The sequence below is a fragment of the Komagataella phaffii genome, chromosome 4 (genome assembly GCF_000027005.1).
Source record: "Komagataella phaffii GS115 chromosome 4, complete sequence".
NCBI classification, from domain to species: Eukaryota; Fungi; Ascomycota; class Pichiomycetes; order Pichiales; family Pichiaceae; genus Komagataella; species Komagataella phaffii.
This window is the reverse complement of record NC_012966.1, coordinates 1,526,378-1,546,640: the sequence shown is the minus strand read 5'-3', so window position 1 is coordinate 1,546,640 and position 20,263 is coordinate 1,526,378. Positions and strand designations below refer to the sequence as shown.

Sequence of the window (20,263 nt, the reverse complement as noted above, 5' to 3'; positions counted from 1 at the left end):
ACGCTGATTTTAAACGTGAAATTTATCTCAAGATCTATGTACATTAGGGCAAAACAGCTAATCTATTTGGTTCTAGTAAGAACACTGTTAGTCACAAATTCTAATACCGAACGGGCTCCACTTTCGGGAAGCGTTCGTAAAGCTTCAAGTGCTTGATCTCTATATTTACTGGCCAACACACGAGTCTTCTCAACCCCGTCATTCTTTATAACGGCCGTTTTGGCAGTCTCAACATCACCAGGCTTTGAGAAATTACGTGCTATCAGAGGTCCGAGACTGGGGTCATTTTTCCAAGCATAGAGAATTGGAGCTGTGGCCAAGCCCAGTTGGAGATCTGCACCAGCAGGCTTGCCGAGTTGTTCAGCTGTGGTTGTGTAGTCCAACATATCGTCAACGATCTGAAAACACAAACCAAGATTACGCCCAAATCTGTAACAATTGTTGATGACCTCTTCTTGACAACCTGCTAAGATAGCAGTGGACCTGGATGACTTGGAAATCAATGCTGCGGTTTTAAGGTAAGTTTTGTGAAGATAATAGTCGAAAGCGGCATTTACGTTCTCTTCATGAGTGATGATTCGTTTACCATCAACAATGGCACCAGGAACTGAATATTCACTGATCTCTGTTGGTACTTTACCAGTAGCTTCTGGAATAGGAGTAGGATTTCCTTCGACCATGGTAATGTCCGGTTGTAGAACAGTATTCTTCAATTGCATGAATTCTCCCTCCACGAGATTAGCAATAGACGTTGACATTAGCTCAACCACCTCAGAATTACGCAGTCGGCCAAGCTCTACCGAGGCTCTTCCTAGTAAAAAGTCTCCAGCAAGAATAGCCATCTTGTTAGTGAATGCGACGTTTCCTGAAGGCCTTCCACGGCGGGAGTCAGAAAAATCAATAACATCATCATGCAACAATGAAGCAGTATGAATCATTTCTACTACTTCGGCCAATCTTCTTTGTTTGGGAAGAATTTCATTATTGACAGCTGAGTCTTCAAAGTCTGGTAATGGAAGGTTAGCCCTGGTCAGCGGATTCAAAATCAAAGAAGGATTGATTCCATGCAAAATGTTCAAAGGAGATATGGATTCCAAAGCAGACTTGCCTGCAAATAGCATGGACTTGGGGGTCCCTTCATATTCCTTCTGGTCCAGTACATCATAACGATCAATTTCAATCCGGTTTCTTTTGGACTCTGGAATGCAAGAAACGGCACGAGATAGAAGTAGAACTATCAAAGGGCGTATCTTCTTCCCATCAGCTTCGAAGTAGTAGGATGAAACTCTATTCAGGGTAGGGTGGCCTGATCCCACAATTCTAGCAATGTTCTTTGCCAAAGTCGACATTTCGTTCGATACAATGGAAAAAGGATCTTGCTTTTTCACTTCCACACGAACCATGTCTTCAGCAGCCTTGATAGACGTTTGCCATGATGATTGGTGACGAATTTGTCGTAGGACCCATGGTATTCTGGCAGACATCATTTGGAACCTGATGAAAAATTGAGGGAGACTCTGTAAAGAGTACATGCTCGCAGGGATGGAACGTGTGGCTCACAAATCCGCTAGGCGGAGTATAAGGTGGCTCTCCTCCTACCAGTTCACTATGCGCGAATAGTAGCTGTCTCCAATTGTACCCCCGCTCAGGTTCCACCTTCCAGTGATATTTTTCCAGTATTACCAGTAGCAATAGTATTCACACGTCATGCCCGACTGGATGTCCACGTTCCCAGGATATCAACAGATCCTGGAGAATTGTACTTCATTATTTGCTAGTGTTGTACGCACAGGACCCGTTCCTCAGCATATTGGGTTTATTATGGATGGAAACAGGAGATATGCTCGTATTAACCAAATCGAAGTGAAAGAGGGCCATAATGCTGGATTTGAAAGTCTCGCAAGGTTACTTCAAGTGTGTTACAAATGTGGGGTCAAGTCTGCAACGATATTTGCCTTTTCGATAGAAAACTATAAACGGAATTCATTCGAGGTTGATTGGTTAATGGAACTAGCCAAGATGAGATTCGGTCAGATGATTGAAAAAGGTGACCTGTGTGAAAAATATGGGATCAAGATACGTACTCTTGGAGACAAATCGTTGTTGCCTCGTGATGTGGTGGAATGTCTGGAGGAAGCAGAAAGAACTACAGCCAATAACTCGAAAGCTGTGCTAAACGTTTGTTTCTCGTATACATCTAGACACGAAATAACGACAACCATAGTCAATATACTGGAGAACGTCAAGAAAGGACTCATTGAGCCCGGTGATATCACCGAGGACATGATCACAAACAACCTGTACACAGGCGATCAACCTCCTTTAGACTTGCTAATCAGAAGTTCTGGAGTTCGTAGGATCAGTGATTTTCTGTTGTGGCAGTGTCATCAAGAGCATTGTGATATTGAGATAATAGACACATTGTGGCCAGAGTTTGGTACAATGCAAATGTGTCTATTGCTTTTAAAATGGAGTTTCAATAGAACTTATGGTAGGAAAAAGTACAGAGGTAAGAAAGAGACCAAAAAAGAGAAAGAAAAATCAACCTGATTAAGGAACAATCCCACCGGGAACACAAGAAATAGAGAAAAACCAATCTAATCAGTAATGTTCTCAAGAATATAGCAAAACAAATTCGCAGGAAAAGGGAAATAGGATAATACACAATTGTTAGCATTCATTATTTGGTCTTGTTAATCTCTTGAGCTTTCTCAAATTCCTTCTTGAATCCGTCAGCATTTTCCTTGTTACCAAAACGGATGGCAAAAGTTTGGGCTTCTGGCTTACCCTCAGAAACATCGGCGGTTACTGAGTAAACCCATGAACGGTCTGAACCGACGTTTGGCTTCAAGGTGAAGTCAGGGGAAATGAAGTGATTGGCGCATACTTTGAGAACCTTGTCTCTACGCATCAAAAGACGAACTTTTCCAGTTTCCTTGTTCTTTAAGAACTTAGCATCTCCAACACCTCTTTCCTTCCATTCCTTACCTTCTTGGTCAAAACGGAACAACTTAGCACGAACTTTGTACAATACCTCCTCATTCTCTTCGAGTGTTTTCACTTCCACTTTTTCTAGTTTGACAATAGGATCGAAATGAATATCTGGTGATTCTGGCTCCTCTTCTTTGTCAGCCTTTGGCTCGCTGGAGGCTTCAGATTCTTTGGAGACCTCAGCTTCCTTGTCTTCCTTAGAAGTTTCAGTTTCCTTCTTCTTTCCACCGAACATAGAGAAGACATTGGAAGTAGGAGGAGTCCGAGTTCCAGAAAAGGAATTCAAAGTGGAAGAAGTCTGAGTTTCGGCTGGCTTGGACTCTTCAGCTGGCTTGTTTTCTTGCTTTTGTTCAGACATTGACTCTGTTATGCGTGTTTTCAAGAAAAATTTGTTCGTTTTGGTTCTCTTTGACATTTTGATCCCTTCGCGAAGGAGCTTCTGGGGGAAGGAACTTTGCTATTTTGCTTGGTGGCTTCTCCTGCCCCCCCACATACGCGAACTGCCTGACCTGACTTCAAAAATTAAGAAACTTGCTTTTGCCTCTTATCTATTTCCATTTTACAGCCTTATAACATACCGCATACAACATTCATCAATGCAGGACGGCAACGCAATTGAACGCCCACACAGCGTAGCCGTCGACGTCCCAGACGGCTTGCAACAACCTCATCATACCAGAACTTTCTCTACTGGATCCAACTCGGGGTTCATTGATCCATTCTCTGAGCCCTCTCAATACTATGGACCCGCCACTGATATTGCACGCGCAAGTACTAGGTCAAAGATTGGTCGTACAAGAACACTTTCAGCTGTCGAGAACAGATTTAATCGGCCAATGGTGCACGAAGATGACGCCTTCAGCAAGGTTCACCTTCAAAGAAGAGGATCTAATGATACTCTGGTTAACAGAAGGTTTTTCATTAGCGATATTGATGAGACATTACGAGATCTCTTGAAGAATGAAGATAGCGATTCCAATTGTCAGATCACTATCGAGGACACTGGACCGAAGGTTTTGAGAGTTGGAACTGCCAATTCAAACGGATACCGACAAACTGATATTCGAGGAACATATATGCTATCAAACTTATTGCAGGAACTAACTATCGCGAAACGTTTCGGCCGAAATCAGATGGTGCTAGATGAAGCTAGATTGAATGAGAACCCAGTCAAGAGACTTCGAAGGTTGATTTCTCATTCTTTCTGGAAAAACTTGACCCGTCAAGTTGGAAGTGGCAATGTGGCCGAGATCGCTCAAGACACCAAAATTGACACCCCCGATGGCCGGATCCCTCGTATCTACGTTCCACATGATGACCCGGAGCAATATGAGTTCTATCTAGAAATTGCACGAAAAAATGAGGCCGTCGGAGGGGCCCGGCTAGATGTTAGGTATTTGAATGAAGTGATTGATCCGGAGTATGTCAAATCTATTAACGGTACTCCGGGACTTCTTGCTCTCGCAACCCATAAGGTGCCTGATGGCCAGGGTGGAATTACCCTAGAAGGATATCCATATGTGGTTCCTGGAGGCAGATTCAACGAATTATATGGCTGGGATTCTTACATGATGGCATTAGGTTTACTCAAGGACGGAATGTTGGATCTTGCTCGAGGAATGGTGGAGAATTTCATCTATGAAATCCGTCATTATGGAATGATCCTCAATGCTAACAGGTCCTACTACTTGGGCCGCTCACAGCCCCCATTTTTAACTGATTTTGGAATCATGGTTTACGAGGCCATGGTTGAGCATGCCCATCAGAATGAAGAAGATACTGAAAAATCTTTACAAGATGCCGAGTACTTTCTTAGACGTACATTTTGCGCGGCCATATGCGAATATAAGACCGTATGGTGTTGCGAGCCTAGATTAGACAAGACTACAGGATTGTCATGTTACCACCCACAGGGAGTAGGTATTCCTCCTGAAACCGAATCAACACACTTTACTACACTTTTGACTCCATATGCTAAGAAGCATGGAGTCTCTATAGAAGAGTTCTATGAGCTATACAACAATCATACCATAGTCGAGCCTGAACTCGATGAATACTTCCTTCATGACCGTGCAGTGAGAGAAAGTGGACACGATACTTCTTATAGATTGGAAGGAATTTGTGCCAGTCTGGCAACTGTGGACTTGAACGCACTACTTTATAAGTACGAGGTAGACATTGCCAAGATTATCAAAGAGCATTTCAATGACGAACTGGTCACTGAAAACAGCGTCGAGCACAGCGCTGAATGGACCAAGCGTGCTGAACTTCGAAAGGAAAGGATGGACAAGTACCTTTGGAACGAAGAAGAGGGTATTTATTTTGATTATAATCTCAAGTTGAAAAAGCAACATCGTTATGAGAGTGTAACCACTTTTTGGCCAATGTGGGCCGGATGCAGTTCTCAAGAACAAGCTCAGTTAATGGTGGATAAGTCTCTATCTAAATTTGAGGAATTTGGTGGTCTTGTCGCTGGTACTCTGGCATCCCGAGGACGTGTGGGATTAGAAAGGCCCAGTAGACAATGGGACTACCCTTATGGATGGGCGCCACAGCAAATCCTAGCTTGGGTAGGACTTGACAAGTACGGCTTCCGTGGTCATACCAAACGCCTTTGTTACCGTTGGCTATACCTAATGACCAAGGCATTTGTGGATTATAACGGTATCGTAGTTGAAAAATATGACGTAACCACTGGTACTAGCCCCCACAAGGTTGATGCTGAATACGGGAATCAAGGTGCCGATTTTAAAGGAGTAGCCACTGAAGGGTTTGGCTGGGTCAATGCCTCTTTTATTTTGGGATTAACCTACTTAGATGTCCAAGGCATCCGTGCGATAGGCGCCGTTACGTCCCCTGATGTATTTTTCAGGAAGCTCAAACCTTGGGAACGCGCAAGTTATGGCCTAAGGCCATGTAACGAGATAGTCAAGTCAAACTAGAAGTATACGGTTTCCCCGCAGAAATAGCAGAAATAGGCGACAAATACATACAACATTTTCATTGTGATAGGGGGCGGCGGTTCCTAGGAGGGACAACCCCCAGAAACCTTGTAGACTACGTTTTCACGACGATGGGTTATTACTGTAAAGGAAGAATATACTACCCACCAGTTGAATGTTTGAACGGATCAAAGGTCGAAGGGAGTACACGGCCCAACCAACGTAGCTACCGGAGAAAGCAAGACTTTCCCAAACCAAATAGCTCCGGGTTTCTTCTCCGGCAACCCGTCAGTTTTTGTGTGGCCGGACAAAAATTCGCACCCTCAGTCTAATTGAAAGGTCGGGCTCCGAGCTCTAGGCGTTTGCGCATGTAATATTGCATCCCCTCCCATAGATAATACTGCGCGAACACAGGGTGCAAATTATGATGACCACACATGCCAGTGACCAAAACAGTTTTTTAGTCTTTAAAAACCCTCGGAACTTCTGAGTATATAAAGGCTTCTCATTTCCTACAAGCAAACAAAGAAGAAACTTCCACTTTCTAACTTTTTATCTATAGACTTTAGAGTTACAACCAACGAACAATAACAAAATGGTTAAAGTCACAGTTTGCGGAGCAGCCGGAGGTATTGGGCAGCCATTATCTCTGATGTTCAAATTGAACCCATATGTTACCACTTTGGCACTTTACGATGTCGTAAATGTTCCAGGAGTCGGTAAGGATCTATCCCACATTGACACAGACACTAAACTTGAGTCTTACTTGCCCGAGAACGACGGACTGGAGAAGGCCTTGACGGGTTCTGACTTGGTCATCATCCCAGCTGGTGTTCCAAGAAAGCCTGGTATGACCAGAGACGATTTGTTTGCCATTAACGCTGGTATCATCAGAGACTTGGCTAATGGAATCGCTCAGTTTGCCCCATCGGCTTTCGTTCTTGTCATTTCTAACCCTGTCAACTCCACGGTTCCTATTGTCGCAGAGATTCTTAAGAAGAACAATGTTTTCAACCCACAAAAATTATTCGGAGTCACTACGTTAGATTGTGTTCGTGCCAACACCTTTGTCGCCGAGCTTTCAAAGGACAAGGAGGCATCTGCTTTCGACACCCGTGTTCTCGGAGGTCACTCAGGAGAGACTATTGTTCCTGTTTTTTCACAATCTGCTCCAGAAGTTTACAAAGAATTGTCAGATGAGCAGAAAGCTGCATTAGTCCACCGTGTTCAATTTGGTGGTGACGAAGTTGTTAAAGCCAAAAACGGGGCTGGATCTGCCACTCTTTCCATGGCTTATGCTGGCTACAAGTTGGGTCACGCATTGTTGGCTGCTATTAATGACACTCCAAATATCATTGAGTCTACCTTCGTTTATTTGAAGGATTCCAAGATCAAGGGAGCTGCTGAGGCTTTCAAATACATCAACGAGAAGCTGAAGGATTCTGATTCTTCGGATGTTGACTTCTTCGCTCTTCCTGTTGTTCTTTCTTCAAACGGTATTGAGGAGATCAAATGGGATATCCTTGAAAAAGTGGATGCTAAAGAGACTGAGCTGTTGAAGATTGCCACTGGACAGTTATCCAAGAACATTGCTAAGGGAACTGCCTTCATTGCTGGCAACTAAAAATTGTGCACTCTGGGCTGGTCTCGAGGTAGAGATATTTTATTTAATGAGTATAATTGCGGAATAAAATTCAATTTGTACAGTATGTTCGGGGGGCTATTACATGGTTATGCACAGCAAGAAAGCATTTTAGAACATAGTACGATGTTCTATAGAGCTTGCCAAGGACGACTACAAGGGTTGGTAGTGTTTGGCCGTCAGATTCGTCACTCACCTAGATATGTGGGGCCTTAGGCACTAATCCAGCATAACCCTACAATAAAGCTATTATACTCACTTCTTTCCAACTAACTACTACAATACATGTATTCATAGATTAAATGTAACCAATCTTGTTAGCAATGTCCAGAGCGTCGTAGTCGGCAGTCAATTTGACAAATGCTTTCTTAGTACCGTTAGGTCTGATCAAAGTGTTAACCTTGGAAACTTCGACTTCGTACAACTCTTTGACAGCATCCTTGATTTGAACTTTGTTAGCCTTTAGGGCAACGTTGAAAACCAGGGTGTTGGCGTCTTCAACCTTCTTCATGGCAGTCTCAGTATTGACAGGAGAGACAATAACGCTGTATGAGTCGATCTTGGCGTACTTTGGTAAAGTTCTGGCGTATTGAGGGTTCTTTGGCAGACGCAAAGACTCTTGCTCAGCAAACTTAGCAGAAGTTCTGACCTTGACAACTTTCTTACCGTAAGTACCCTTCAAGGCAGCTTTCTTTGTGGCGTCAGCTTTAGTGGCTACACATGTTAGTTATCTCTGTAAAGAAAAGAAAAAAGTTGGAATTGAGGAAACTTCGGGGAACATGAGACAGTACAACGAATCACGTCTACACTTTTTCTATTGCTTCAATCATTCAGTTGTTCACACCGTCACCCACGGATCTGACATAGGTTCCCAAATCTTCAAACAGTTACTTACATTCAGTGGCCATTTTTGTTCTGTGTTGGAAGAGTATCAGTTTGGAAATGAAAAAAACTTGCACCAAGGCTCGTCTATGGTCACATGACTAGCATATTAGTTGTTTACCCTGACTGGGGAAACCTACGAGGGAAAGAAAAAACAACATCATTCGCGCATAGTGTTTGTGACTGCTAAACACCTAAACGGGGAATCACTACCTGGGGAGTTAGATTCTGAGAAAGCGCGCACTGCTCGCTTACCTAATATTAACCTATGTACAGTTGAGTTAAAGTGGATGGATGCTAGCATAGAATGAGAGGGAGTACATCTACAAACGACGAGGACGTGGCATTCTAACACCACCGAATTTCAGGTTCGTCTTGTCTGTGAGTCTTGAGATCTTACCACGGATGTTGGTGCCCTCTTTGCCGGTCAATGCACTAACAAATCCCTGGCGACCCTTACCAAAGTCTTTGAAAACTACCTCCAATGGTTTATTCCTTAAGTAACCACGAGTCTCTATTGTTTCAAACATCTTTGCCGCAGTTTGGTATCCAGCTTCGTATTCACCTCGCTGAGCTTTACGGAATCCGACACATCCTGTGGAAAGTGACACCTTGACTCGTTGTGGGAGTTGCAAGTAATATAATGCCTGCTCGTTTGATGATAGTTGTTCGTTGTTCTTGAGAAAATTCTTGTCTTCTACAACTTCTGTGAGGGTCAAATGTGTGTTATTCTTGGTAAACGAACAGTGTAGGACGTATTTGACCACCTGTTCGTTGGGCACTCGTCTCTGTTGTTTCAATTCTTCAACTTGCTTGGACGTTGAGCTCATTGAAGGCGTTTGGTTTGCAAACTCTTTACGGATGGAACCAAAAGTCTTTGGGGCATTTCGGGAGGGCAACGACGAAGAAAATAGTCTTCCTTGGTTGAATACCAGTGGGACCCTTAAACGTATAGATCCCCACATGTTATGATCCTAAAGTCGTTTTCGAATCTCTCAAGTTACCGTGAAATTTTACCAAAGTGAGAGAGCCAAGTCTTTTGACAGTAAAGATCGCGAAGGACTGATGTCTTCCCTTCGCGATTGCTTTTTTTAGACCACAGGTCACCCACCTTCATCTAACATACAGATACATCCTGTCGCCACAAACAAGTACAACGTAAGTAATATGTCGGATGCACAAGCTCAATATCTGGCCAATAAAGTGTACAGCAAGGAGTCAGATAATCCGGTACCAATGATGGTTAAGGAAACTCAGGAACTTGGTAAGGGTGCATTTGGCCGCGTCGTGGAAGCTACAATGGAACCCGTCACATCTGACAGCACGCCTACAGTACTTGGACCTTTTGGAATCAAGATGGTCCCATTTGAAAGTGAATTCAAGAGTAGAGAGTTGGAAATTCTTAGAGGGACCTCGCATCCCAATATCGTAGCATTGAAATACTTTTACAACTACCCAAACAAGTTGGACAATAACAAGTTATACCAACATTTGGTTATGGAATGTCTACCCAGTACATTACAGGCCGAGATTCGACTGTATTACAAAAATAAGTTGACTCTACCATTGAGTCATGTGAAAGTTTACTCATTCCAGCTGGCTCGTGGAATGAACTATCTCCACAGCTTTGATATATGCCATCGTGATATAAAACCATCTAATATCCTCATCGATCCATCCACGATGGAGCTGAAAATATGTGATTTTGGTTCTGCAAAGAAACTGGAGCCTAATCAGCCCAGCGTTGCTTATATCAGCTCGAGATACTATCGTGCTCCGGAGCTGATTGTTGGCTGTCAATATTATACCCCAAAGATCGACATATGGGGGTTTGGCTGTGTGATGTCTGAGATGCTTTTGGGCAACATTTTGTTCATCGGAAAGGACTCCTTACATCAATTGCGTGTTATAGCACATCTACTAGGTCCTCCATCAAAGCAATTTTTACATGAATCGAACCCCAACTACTCCGGCCCTACGTACTCCGCCAAACTGTTCAGTCCTAAAGTTTCGACCCGTTTCAACAAGGTGTTCAATAATTCACCACAAGATGCGATAGACCTACTGATGCATATTTTGGTTTACGAGCCTGCCTCCAGGTTTTCAGGCTCACAAATAATGGCCCACCGCTTCTTCGATCAACTGCGCGCTCCTGGTTTCACAGTGTATCCCACCAATGCATCACAGGCACTTGAAATCAGCGACACTCTATTTAACTTTACGGACTATGAGAAGTCTATTAGTGCACAATTTTTGCCTTCCATTCTACCTAATACAAACTAAATTCACAGGGCCAATGAGTAATTGTAGTCGTCATCCTCAAAGTTCTGTACCACCCATAACACTATACAACTTAACATGATGCTAGCATTAGATACCACATTGGCGACCCCCATACCCAAGGTGGGAAATGTATTATAACCTTTGATCAAAAACTTGAGTATAAGTACAATAAATGAACCGGCAATTCCTGTGGCAAGTAGTGAGAACCCGATAAACAGCACCACCCGGGCCTGCCAGGTTGTTGTAGATGATGGTTGCATGAATGATGCATCATTGTTCAATAATGCAGACTTTTCAATCGAGTTAATAATCAGCATACCTAGAGATGAACATATTGCTGGAACCCAATCAACGAAAGTGACATGGACTAATGAGGCGTTGACCCGTTTGGAGTAAAGGGCAGCGTCTAAAAGAACCCAAAAACCAATCGCATAGAGAGCCCCGGAAAGGTACATCCCCATTGCTCTAACTGTAGCGGATTTGGGAAGTCTAAATACTGGGAACTTGAAGAGCCTATGTTCGTCCATTGTTGTGTCTCTGGTTGAACTTTGAGTCTTCGAGTGATGTTGAGTTACGCTGTCCATCGGCGCGAATGCTTGATGGGAGGGAAGAGATGGGCGGAGGAGTTCTGGACGGGAAACTCGCTACAAGGATGAATTCAATGATCTTCTTATAATGACTAATTCTATACTAGAATCTTTCGATTTGTTCGTCCACAACGTCAATTACCCTTTCTCCAGGTAGAGGAGCATCCTTTTTGAACCATTCAGGAATAAAGTACCAGTTCTCAGCCTTCAGAACACCATTAAAGGTTAGTGTTCCTAACACTAAAAGCGAAAATCCAACTAATTGTAACCATTTGAAGCTTTCCCAACCTAGATAAAGGGAGACTAGCCATACGAGTAATGTTCTGCACGTGTCGATAGTACTTCTGGCTGTAGCACTTAACTCGTCGGTAACAGAAATGCCAAAAAAATTGAAACTTCCAATGGATATCATGATTGCCACGCTTGACCAGATAACTTGTGAGTTAGCCGTAACATCCTTGAAAGAAGTGACGATATCAAATGGTCCACCAGGATTGGATCTTCCAACAACACTGTATGCTATGACCATGACCAGGAACGTAATAGAACCTCCAAAAATACCTTCGAAGCCAACTAATCTCAACGGATCGACAGAAGATCTTGAGATGATGTACTCTTCAGACACAAACTGCGATGCTGCAAAAATCTCAGCAATGAGGATCAAAGTGATACCAAAAATGACTGCAAATGAAGTGTTTTTGTCCCCTGATATGTGAACTTTATTTCCAAGTGCTCCACTGAGACCCACTAAGAATACACCAAACGTGACCACAAAAAGGGACAACCATTCAAGTCTGGATATTCTTCGGTTTAAAAAAAACACAGAGAATAGGGCGACAAATAAAATCAATGACCCTCTAGCCATCTGGTAAATGCTCACAGGGGTGTAGAGTAAGCCTACATTCAGCATTGTCGTTCCACACACGTCACAAACAGCAGGAATTGCCAAAATCAAGCTTCTAAGACCAGTCAGCTCAGGTAGCTTTGTCTGATCTGAGTCGCCTTCTGACAGTGGAGCGTAAAGTGGTTTTTTTCTCCCCTTAGAATAGTATTTGACAACTGTTGAAAGCCAAGATAAGAAGACCACTACCCAGCAACCAGATTCTCCGACAAACATCTGCAGAGTTTGCAAAGCCGGCTGTTCAAAGTAGACGTGCTTCGAGAAATCTGGGTCCTGACAGTTTCTAACACATTGATTATCTTGATATTTGGTGAACACAGAGTTCAGACAACCTGTTACAATAACCGCTGCACTTAGCAGAGAAATCTAAAGTTAGACAATTGAATGAAAGGAATGATGAAGGGGTCGATAGAACGAAACATACTCTAATGTTGACCATGTAATAACAGGCTTGCTATGGTCGAATGATCTGGTGGGAAAGAGAGATAACGTTTCAGATTCAGCAGGAGGAGAGGCAGCTGATTAAAGAGGGGCGCGCGCTCTAAGGACTGGTATCGGAAGAACAATACTATATAAATAGATTATTATCATTTAAGAAACATGAGTCTGATTAATGAGATTGTATTTCTAGAATGTTAGTTGGGAGCATTATCTGTGCTACTGAACTTGATCGTCAGTCGGCAGTGTTTATGGTGAGTTTTCGTTTGGCAAAATTAGCCAGTTTCATTAGAGTGATAGGCTATTTCAATGTCTGCCCAATTCTAATCGAGCAATCTGACTTTCATCTTGAAGATTAAACTTTTCAGAGAGTTGTTCGGCCCAAGATAACTTTGACCCATGTATGCAGTGTACGTACCTATTCGGTGGGCTATATACTTTTGCCTGACAATTTCCCATTACAATTTCATAATTACATAACCATAAATGATCACTTGAGTGATTCTGGGGTCGATTATGATGTTAGTCATTTCGCGCTATAATATGATATCATCTGCCCCTTATCATACGTTCTTCTTAACTCAATACAGCCTACAATCGAAAAATCATAGCTGATTGACTGAAATCCTGCCTCATACTCATCTTTCAGCGTCATTGCCCAAATGCCTGTTCCACAGAGCTTTCTCATGTTCCAACCGAGACGCCGATCGTCGTTGTCTCAGACAATTGCTGAACCGGGATTGAACAATCCCGTTGTTTCATCCACACAGAAAAGACTATGCTACAAGTGCCAGCGCAAACTAGACTCATTGTCACACAATACCAATAATGACATAAATTTTAGAAGAAGAAGCTCTCTTGCGATGACTGGCTCATTTCAAGAGTCCCTTTTGAATGGTCGGACTTCAGGGATCCCCTCAAATCCCATAGCCTTTGTTGCTAAAATAAGTGTCACAAGCAGCCACAATAACAAACAGCGTTTTTATAAACACATCAAGATCCCATTTGAAGCCGTTTACTACAAGTGGAATGATCATGAATTTTTGAATGGCAACAGTGGGCCTCACACCAGGGGGACTCCATACGTGGGTAATATCGATTTAGAGCAGTACTATATCGATCAAGAAAACTCTACTTCCGAAACCGGTACCCATGCTTCAACAAAGAGGGAATTTCCAGGTTATATGGTTCCACCTAAGGGAAATTTACAACTCCTGATATTTGACCAGGACCAGAATATCTCCTTTGTTAATGTGTTTGAGTACGACATATCAACTCTACCTAAAAACCACAAAACCTTGCTGCGCCAGACCATAGAAATTAAAAGAAAAGGCGGAGAGGACGAGTCCAAAATGTTGTCATCCACAATACAGCTCAAGTTTGCCAACATTAGAGGAAAAAAATTCTATTTATACGAAAATATTCGTATCATCTTTCAGAATCGTAACCCTGTACGAGGTACTCAAGAAAGTTTTGAAACTACCCCGGGGTCAAAGGTGCATAAGATTAAGGAAGTGCTCAATATTGGCCAAACTCCAGTCAACATTCACCATTTCTTATCGACCTGCGATAGTTGCGATGAAGTCAAATATCCTTCTGTTTTTGATGAGGACGAAGAAGACAAAATCAATACCAACACTGGAGCACTAATACCAGGAAGCTGCAAACCCAGTTTTAAGTATGAATAATTTAATAGTATATCTCTCTGAAGGCCTTTTTCCCATTTCTCAAGCGTTGCGAGCAATTCCAACCACTGCAGACTGAAGGAGAGCAAATATCTTCGTATGATATGTTTAGTTCCTCTTTGGTTATTTTTGACGGTTTCTTTTGTTTCGTTGTTTTGGAATTAAATTCTTCAACTATCTTTTCCTTAAGTTCATCTGGTGACTTGATGGTCGAAAGCAATTGGTAGTTCAATGCCTGCAAAATACTCTGACTCTTTCGGTTCCGCTTTCGTAAGTCAGAACGCATAATATTATTGACACATCGGCCACAATAGACGTGACCACATTTGGCAAAAAACACTTTCTTTGAGAGCTCTTTATCCACATCGGTCACCTGGTTACAACATTGCCATGGCGCAGGAACCTTATATTTCAGAATACCAGATGCAGAGTTCTGTTCATGATCCACTTTGAAGTCAGCGGGAAACCCAGAGCCAAGTTGCATTCCGCATAGAAGACATCGGAGGTCATCTGAATTATCTATCTTGTTTGTGAAAAAAGATGCTTCTTCAGTTTTCGTACGAATTTTAGAAGCGGATTCCTTCTTTTTTCTGACAGTCCGAGCCAACCTATGTCTTGAGTCAACCCTCTGATCTTCCATGTTTTCTTCACTTTCGGCAATCATACGCATTACTCTTGCCATATTGTTCTCGTCAACATAGTCGTTTCTTCGACCTAGAATATGAGAGTTGACAAATACTGCTCCAAAAGGGCCAGGCAACATTTCCTGACCATACTCATAATCAGGATCATCAGGATCATCTTCAAAAGCTCCTTGATTATGGCTGCCTATCCTGTGGAAGAAAATACGATTGGAACTGCCATGATTAGCAAACAAATTTTGAAGGTTTCTCCTGCGAGCTTGAATGGTTCGTTGCCTCCTTCTGCGAGCTTCCTGAGTCCGAAAAACTAGTTCAGACGGGTTCAAAATACGGGACGTTTGCGGGTATCGTGCATTTTGAAATGGCGCTCTTTGAATCAATGTAACTCTTCTTGGTGGGATGGGGAAGTCGCCGTTTGGAGTAACTATAACGTCCGCCCTTTCAACGGGAGTTGCAGCTCTTGATTCACTCAGAAACTGTATGTCATCATCATCGCCATCATCGTCATCATCATGGACCACCTCTGTGTCCTCTACCAGAGCATCAACATCGATGACTTCCTGCTGCCCTGGAGCCGTTCTAGTGTCAGTGTTGGTTGGTCCCCTATTAGTACAGGCACTTATAATTTCAACGTCGTCATTATCAAACTCCCCTTCATCTGAAGCAAGTGAGATGATACTATTTTCTTCTACCCTGGACATTAATCCGCCTTCGTTTCCTTTTTGCCTGTTGTGTACCTTCTCAGGAAGGATAAGCGAGAGATGGGGTTCCCTAGATAAATGAATCGCGAACAGAAATGTCATCTGGTAAGACAGTAAAATGCTCTACTAATCCCTATATTAACGCTACCTACATCTAGTTTGGGTGGCACAGGGCCGAAACGAACTTTTAACAAGTTTATGACTAACAAATTAATGGTACAGACTCTCCCTCGACTACTTACAAACCGCTTCTCATATATCTACCAACCACAATACAATGGTCTCTTTCGTAAGGCTCTAAAGTCAGTTGTTCCAAAGGTTTGATACGTTCTTCACGAAGTTTCTGGACTTCACGAGCAAACACCGTCTCGGCATCAACAGTGGAGTCAATACAGTTAGCCTTGATGGAGATTACCACACCACCTTGGTCTTTCAGGAATAAATGTGAGTTCAAAGCAATGATTCTGGCTTGATCAGGTTGGGCGACATCTGCGAAAACAACGTCAACCATTCCCACCAACATACGGTACTTTTGTGGATGACGAGCATCTTCGATAATAGGGATAACATTAGGTCTCTTCTTGGCCATACCAATCAATTCACGACCAGGTCTGTGAGAAAACTCAACGGCGTATACAACACCTTCTGGTCCAACGACATCAGCAACGTGGGAAACCGAGGTACCGGAAGCAGCACCCAAATACAAAACTTTCTTTCCTGGCGCAATAAACAATTCGTCCAAACCACCCATAACACCGGCAGCTAACTTTGATCTGAAAGGATTCCATACTCTGTATTCAATTTTGGTTGGAGGAACTCCTTCTTCCTTCGATGGCTCTTCAACAGAAATTCTCTTTTCTCCATAAACGGAATCACCTGGAGCAATGTTTTTGGTGACCAAAAGGTCTTCCTTACCTCTGGCAATGAAAACACCTGCATGTCTGTGAGGTTCGATGACAACTTTGGCACCACCACGGGCACCGCCACGAGCACCACCACGTCCACCACGAGGAGCACCACCACGAGCACCACCACGAGGAGCACCACGTCCACCTCCAAATCCACCACGGGCTCCACCACGACTTCCACCTCCGAATCCACCACGAGCACCACCACGAGCACCACCACGAGATCCACCGAAGCCGCCACGAGCGCCTCCACGGCCACCACGGGCACCGCCTCTGCTACCTGGAGTAAATGCCATTTTTTCTATACTGTAATGTCTGTGAGAATATAACTTTCAGAATAAGGCTATGCTCAGGTTATTCTTTAATAAAGGGAACTTTTCAAATTAAAATTTTTTCTTACGAAGAGGAAAGGAAGAAAAAAAAACCAATTATCGGTGAAGACACGCAACCGTGATGGGATGGTCTCGTGACCGTGCACGTGTAGAAACAAGAAAAAAAGAAGATTTATTTATCTTGACGGAGTTGGGCGAGGTTCGCATATGCTGCACACCCGATCTGAACAATCTGTCTGATAAGATATCAGGAATCCGCGCCTCAAGGAGAAGTCTCGTGTTTAGGTTTTTTTTCTATCTGAATCTGCTTTCATTGCTCTCCTTCGTTCCTATCAAACAAACATGTCAAGTAATAAGGTTTCATTCAACCAGCTATATTTGCGATATCTGAACAAATACCCGCTGCTCACAAAGAGTGTTACCGCGGGAGTCCTAGCTGGACTGAATGAGTCGATCGTAACAGCAATAGCAAACGACTACCAGGAAATGCAAATTGATGGCCTCAAGGACGAATCAGGGGAACCACTGAAGATAAAACACCCTTTCAACAAACGGGTGCCTCTGATGGCTTTTTTCGGGTTCACCGTGAGTGCTCCCATTTCACATTATGGGTACATGTACCTTAACAAACTATTTAAACAGCCCCTTACTCCCACGAAAAGGGTGCTCCAGATATTACTCTCCCTGAGTACAATAACCCCGATACTGTGTACATGCATGGTCAGCTATATTTCCATCCTGGGTGCAAAACCAGGAATATCTTTTCAGAGCTTTGTGCAGCAATATTATGCTGGTGGACTCAACGGAATCAAGGAAGAACTTGACAGACTGTTCACTATAGTGAAAGTAGCCTTGAAGACGTCGCTGTTTAGAGTTTTGAAAGCTTCTTGGGCTACCAGCAGTATAGCTCTGGCTATCGCCCAGACTTATCTTTCGCCAAATCATTGGGTAGTGTTTTTCAACGTGGTGTACTTTGTACTGGGTACTTATCAAAACAGTATGGTCAAGAAGAGGAACAAGGCTGTAGATCCTCTCTAACCACCTGTTTACACTTTCCCGCTACTTCATTAGATTACTAGTTAATATACAAATTCACTTCTATCTCTACATGTCATCCGACATCTCTCGTATATCGCTCGTATTTATCGCGTGGGAAGAAAAATCACGTTTTTTATTTCACATCTTATATCTGTACGTCTGTCTCCCATTGAAGCCTCCCAGGGGATAGTTGTCCATTTTTTTTTTCCATTTACGATAGTTGAATATAAAGTGTCATTATGGATACCTTGGACCTTTCTGTTTTGATTGCTATTGCCTTGGCTTTGATAGCTTACTTTAGCAAAGGATCTCTTTGGGGCAAAGAGGATGATAACTCCGTCCACGGAGTAGCTGGAGGATTTCAGACCAGAGACCTGGTTGAGATTTTGAACTCTACCAACAAGAAGGCACTCGTCCTTTACGGATCACAAACAGGTACATCTGAGGATTATGCTCATAAGTACGCTCGTGAACTGCAATCCAAGTTCAGCATTCCCACCCTCTGTGGAGACTTGTCAGAGTTTGATTTTGACAATCTGAACGATATCCCAGAGCAGGTCGAAGGGTTCACTTTCATCACTTTCTTCATGGCTACGTACGGCGAAGGCGAGCCTACTGACAACGCCGTAGAGTTTATCGAGTTTCTTAAGAACGACGCCGAGGATCTGTCTAATCTGAAGTATACTGTGTTTGGGTTGGGTAACTCTACTTACGAGTTCTATAATCAAATGGGTAAGACCACTAACAAGCGTTTCTCAGAACTTGGTGCTCAATTGGTTGGAACCTTTGGCGAGGGCGATGATGGTCAGGCAACTATGGACGAGGACTTCCTAGCATGGAAAGATTCCCTGTTTGATACAATCAAGAAGGATTTGCATTTGGAGGAACATGAAGTTGTCTACCAGCCAGGTCTAAAAGTAAAGGAGAACACAGCGCTTACAACATCTTCTCCTAATGTCTCTGTTGGTGAACCTAATAAGGCTTATGTTCTTCGTGAAGATGAGAATCTGCTGCAATACGGTCCCTTCGACCACACTCATCCTTACATTGCGCCCATCTCCAGCTCCAGAGAACTCTGTTCTGAAACTTCGGAGAGAAACTGTATCCATCTAGAATTTGATCTCAGCAACACCAACTTGCGTTATTCCACTGGCGATCATTTGGCCGTGTGGCCAAGTAATGCTAATGAGCATGTCGAGAGCTTTTTGAAAGTGTTCAACCTCACAGACAAAAGATCTTCTGTGTTTGATATTGAGTTCCTGGACCCTACTGTCACAGTTCACTTTCCGTTTCCAACCACATACGAAGCAGTTGTTCGTCATCACCTGGAAATTTCTGGACCAATCTCTAGACAGACATTGAAGCAATTCATTCCTTATGCTCCCGATCAGTCTACTAAACAGGAGGTAATCCGATTATCGGAGAGCAAAGATGTGTTCCACAACGAAGTCACAGCAAAATACTATAACCTTGCTGACCTCTTGTTCAAAGTCTCAAAAGAAACTCCATGGAATGTTCCATTCAACTTCCTGATCGAGACCATGCCTAATCTGCAGCATCGTTACTATTCTATCTCATCATCTTCATTAAGTGAAAAGCAAACTATTCATATCACCGCAATGATTGAGGCCTTCACGCCTACTGGAAGTGACCATATAGTGACAGGAGTCACCACTAATTTGCTATGGAACATTCAGCTGAATCAGGACAAATCTACTGTTAAGGCGCCTGTCTCCTATGATTTGAACGGCCCAAGAAATTTGTTTTCTCCATATAAACTTCCAGTTCATATCAGAAGGTCCACTTTCAAACTTCCAAGCAACCCGGCCCTGCCAGTGATCATGATTGGACCTGGTACTGGGGTAGCTCCATTCAGAGGCTTTATCAGAGAAAGATGCCAGCAAGTTGACAATGGAACTCCTAATATTGGTCAATCTATCCTCTATTATGGCTGTAGAAATTCTGAGCAGGATTTCCTTTACCGTGACGAATGGCCAACATATTCGAAGAAGTTAGGAGATAAGTTCAAGATGTACACTGCGTTCAGCAGAGAAAATTCACACAAAGTTTATGTTCAGCATAGGTTATTGGAAAACTCAAGGGAATTTATCGAACTGATGGACCAAGGTGCTTTTATCTACGTATGTGGAGATGCTGGTAAAATGGCTAAGGATGTAAATAAGGCGATTGTTGAAATCCTCATTAAAGAGAAAGGATTGTCAGAGGAAGATGCTACAGAAAGTATTAGAGAGTTCAAAACTTCCAACAGATATCAGGAAGACGTTTGGTAAT

General features: G+C 43.0%; 15 protein-coding genes across 15 annotated transcripts; 7 read left to right on the top strand and 8 right to left on the bottom strand.

Moving 5' to 3' along the window:
• Window positions 1–62: 62 nt before the first annotated feature.
• On the bottom strand, window positions 63–1,532 carry PAS_chr4_0819 (Hexaprenyl pyrophosphate synthetase; the record flags this gene model as incomplete). The annotated part of the gene is made up of 1 exon (XM_002494224.1): window positions 63–1,532. The coding sequence occupies one exon, from the start codon at window positions 1,530–1,532 to the stop codon at window positions 63–65; it is 1,470 nt and encodes a 489-aa protein (XP_002494269.1).
• Window positions 1,533–1,707: 175 nt separating this feature from the next.
• PAS_chr4_0818 (Cis-prenyltransferase involved in dolichol synthesis) lies at window positions 1,708–2,550 on the top strand (the record flags this gene model as incomplete). Its single annotated transcript, XM_002494223.1, has 1 exon — window positions 1,708–2,550. The coding sequence occupies one exon, from the start codon at window positions 1,708–1,710 to the stop codon at window positions 2,548–2,550; it is 843 nt and encodes a 280-aa protein (XP_002494268.1).
• Window positions 2,551–2,680: 130 nt separating this feature from the next.
• On the bottom strand, window positions 2,681–3,349 carry PAS_chr4_0817 (Ran GTPase binding protein; the record flags this gene model as incomplete). Its single annotated transcript, XM_002494222.1, has 1 exon — window positions 2,681–3,349. One exon carries the CDS (start codon window positions 3,347–3,349, stop codon window positions 2,681–2,683), a length of 669 nt encoding a protein of 222 aa, XP_002494267.1.
• Window positions 3,350–3,587: 238 nt separating this feature from the next.
• Window positions 3,588–5,933, top strand: PAS_chr4_0816 (Neutral trehalase, degrades trehalose; the record flags this gene model as incomplete). The annotated part of the gene is made up of 1 exon (XM_002494221.1): window positions 3,588–5,933. The coding sequence occupies one exon, from the start codon at window positions 3,588–3,590 to the stop codon at window positions 5,931–5,933; it is 2,346 nt and encodes a 781-aa protein (XP_002494266.1).
• A 595-nt stretch (window positions 5,934–6,528) lies between these two features.
• On the top strand, window positions 6,529–7,557 carry PAS_chr4_0815 (Mitochondrial malate dehydrogenase, catalyzes interconversion of malate and oxaloacetate; the record flags this gene model as incomplete). Its single annotated transcript, XM_002494220.1, has 1 exon — window positions 6,529–7,557. One exon carries the CDS (start codon window positions 6,529–6,531, stop codon window positions 7,555–7,557), a length of 1,029 nt encoding a protein of 342 aa, XP_002494265.1.
• A 316-nt stretch (window positions 7,558–7,873) lies between these two features.
• PAS_chr4_0814 (60S ribosomal protein L25) lies at window positions 7,874–8,483 on the bottom strand (the record flags this gene model as incomplete). Its single annotated transcript, XM_002494219.1, has 2 exons — window positions 7,874–8,289; window positions 8,471–8,483. 2 exons carry the CDS (start codon window positions 8,481–8,483, stop codon window positions 7,874–7,876), a joined length of 429 nt encoding a protein of 142 aa, XP_002494264.1.
• A 297-nt stretch (window positions 8,484–8,780) lies between these two features.
• On the bottom strand, window positions 8,781–9,422 carry PAS_chr4_0813 (mitochondrial 37S ribosomal protein YmS18; the record flags this gene model as incomplete). Its single annotated transcript, XM_002494218.1, has 1 exon — window positions 8,781–9,422. One exon carries the CDS (start codon window positions 9,420–9,422, stop codon window positions 8,781–8,783), a length of 642 nt encoding a protein of 213 aa, XP_002494263.1.
• A 202-nt stretch (window positions 9,423–9,624) lies between these two features.
• Window positions 9,625–10,740, top strand: PAS_chr4_0812 (Protein serine/threonine/tyrosine (dual-specificity) kinase; the record flags this gene model as incomplete). Its single annotated transcript, XM_002494217.1, has 1 exon — window positions 9,625–10,740. The coding sequence occupies one exon, from the start codon at window positions 9,625–9,627 to the stop codon at window positions 10,738–10,740; it is 1,116 nt and encodes a 371-aa protein (XP_002494262.1).
• Window positions 10,741–10,742: 2 nt separating this feature from the next.
• On the bottom strand, window positions 10,743–11,324 carry PAS_chr4_0811 (Vacuolar membrane protein of unknown function involved in vacuolar protein sorting; the record flags this gene model as incomplete). The annotated part of the gene is made up of 1 exon (XM_002494216.1): window positions 10,743–11,324. The coding sequence occupies one exon, from the start codon at window positions 11,322–11,324 to the stop codon at window positions 10,743–10,745; it is 582 nt and encodes a 193-aa protein (XP_002494261.1).
• Window positions 11,325–11,430: 106 nt separating this feature from the next.
• PAS_chr4_0810 (Hypothetical protein) lies at window positions 11,431–12,667 on the bottom strand (the record flags this gene model as incomplete). Its single annotated transcript, XM_002494215.1, has 2 exons — window positions 11,431–12,594; window positions 12,653–12,667. 2 exons carry the CDS (start codon window positions 12,665–12,667, stop codon window positions 11,431–11,433), a joined length of 1,179 nt encoding a protein of 392 aa, XP_002494260.1.
• A 685-nt stretch (window positions 12,668–13,352) lies between these two features.
• On the top strand, window positions 13,353–14,354 carry PAS_chr4_0809 (Hypothetical protein; the record flags this gene model as incomplete). The annotated part of the gene is made up of 1 exon (XM_002494214.1): window positions 13,353–14,354. One exon carries the CDS (start codon window positions 13,353–13,355, stop codon window positions 14,352–14,354), a length of 1,002 nt encoding a protein of 333 aa, XP_002494259.1.
• A 1-nt stretch (window position 14,355) lies between these two features.
• Window positions 14,356–15,795, bottom strand: PAS_chr4_0997 (uncharacterized protein; the record flags this gene model as incomplete). The annotated part of the gene is made up of 1 exon (XM_002494213.1): window positions 14,356–15,795. One exon carries the CDS (start codon window positions 15,793–15,795, stop codon window positions 14,356–14,358), a length of 1,440 nt encoding a protein of 479 aa, XP_002494258.1.
• Window positions 15,796–15,931: 136 nt separating this feature from the next.
• On the bottom strand, window positions 15,932–16,897 carry PAS_chr4_0808 (rRNA methyltransferase NOP1; the record flags this gene model as incomplete). Its single annotated transcript, XM_002494212.1, has 1 exon — window positions 15,932–16,897. One exon carries the CDS (start codon window positions 16,895–16,897, stop codon window positions 15,932–15,934), a length of 966 nt encoding a protein of 321 aa, XP_002494257.1.
• A 378-nt stretch (window positions 16,898–17,275) lies between these two features.
• Window positions 17,276–17,971, top strand: PAS_chr4_0807 (Hypothetical protein; the record flags this gene model as incomplete). Its single annotated transcript, XM_002494211.1, has 1 exon — window positions 17,276–17,971. The coding sequence occupies one exon, from the start codon at window positions 17,276–17,278 to the stop codon at window positions 17,969–17,971; it is 696 nt and encodes a 231-aa protein (XP_002494256.1).
• Window positions 17,972–18,210: 239 nt separating this feature from the next.
• Window positions 18,211–20,262, top strand: PAS_chr4_0806 (NADP-cytochrome P450 reductase; the record flags this gene model as incomplete). Its single annotated transcript, XM_002494210.1, has 1 exon — window positions 18,211–20,262. One exon carries the CDS (start codon window positions 18,211–18,213, stop codon window positions 20,260–20,262), a length of 2,052 nt encoding a protein of 683 aa, XP_002494255.1.
• Between the last annotated feature and the right edge of the window lies 1 nt (window position 20,263).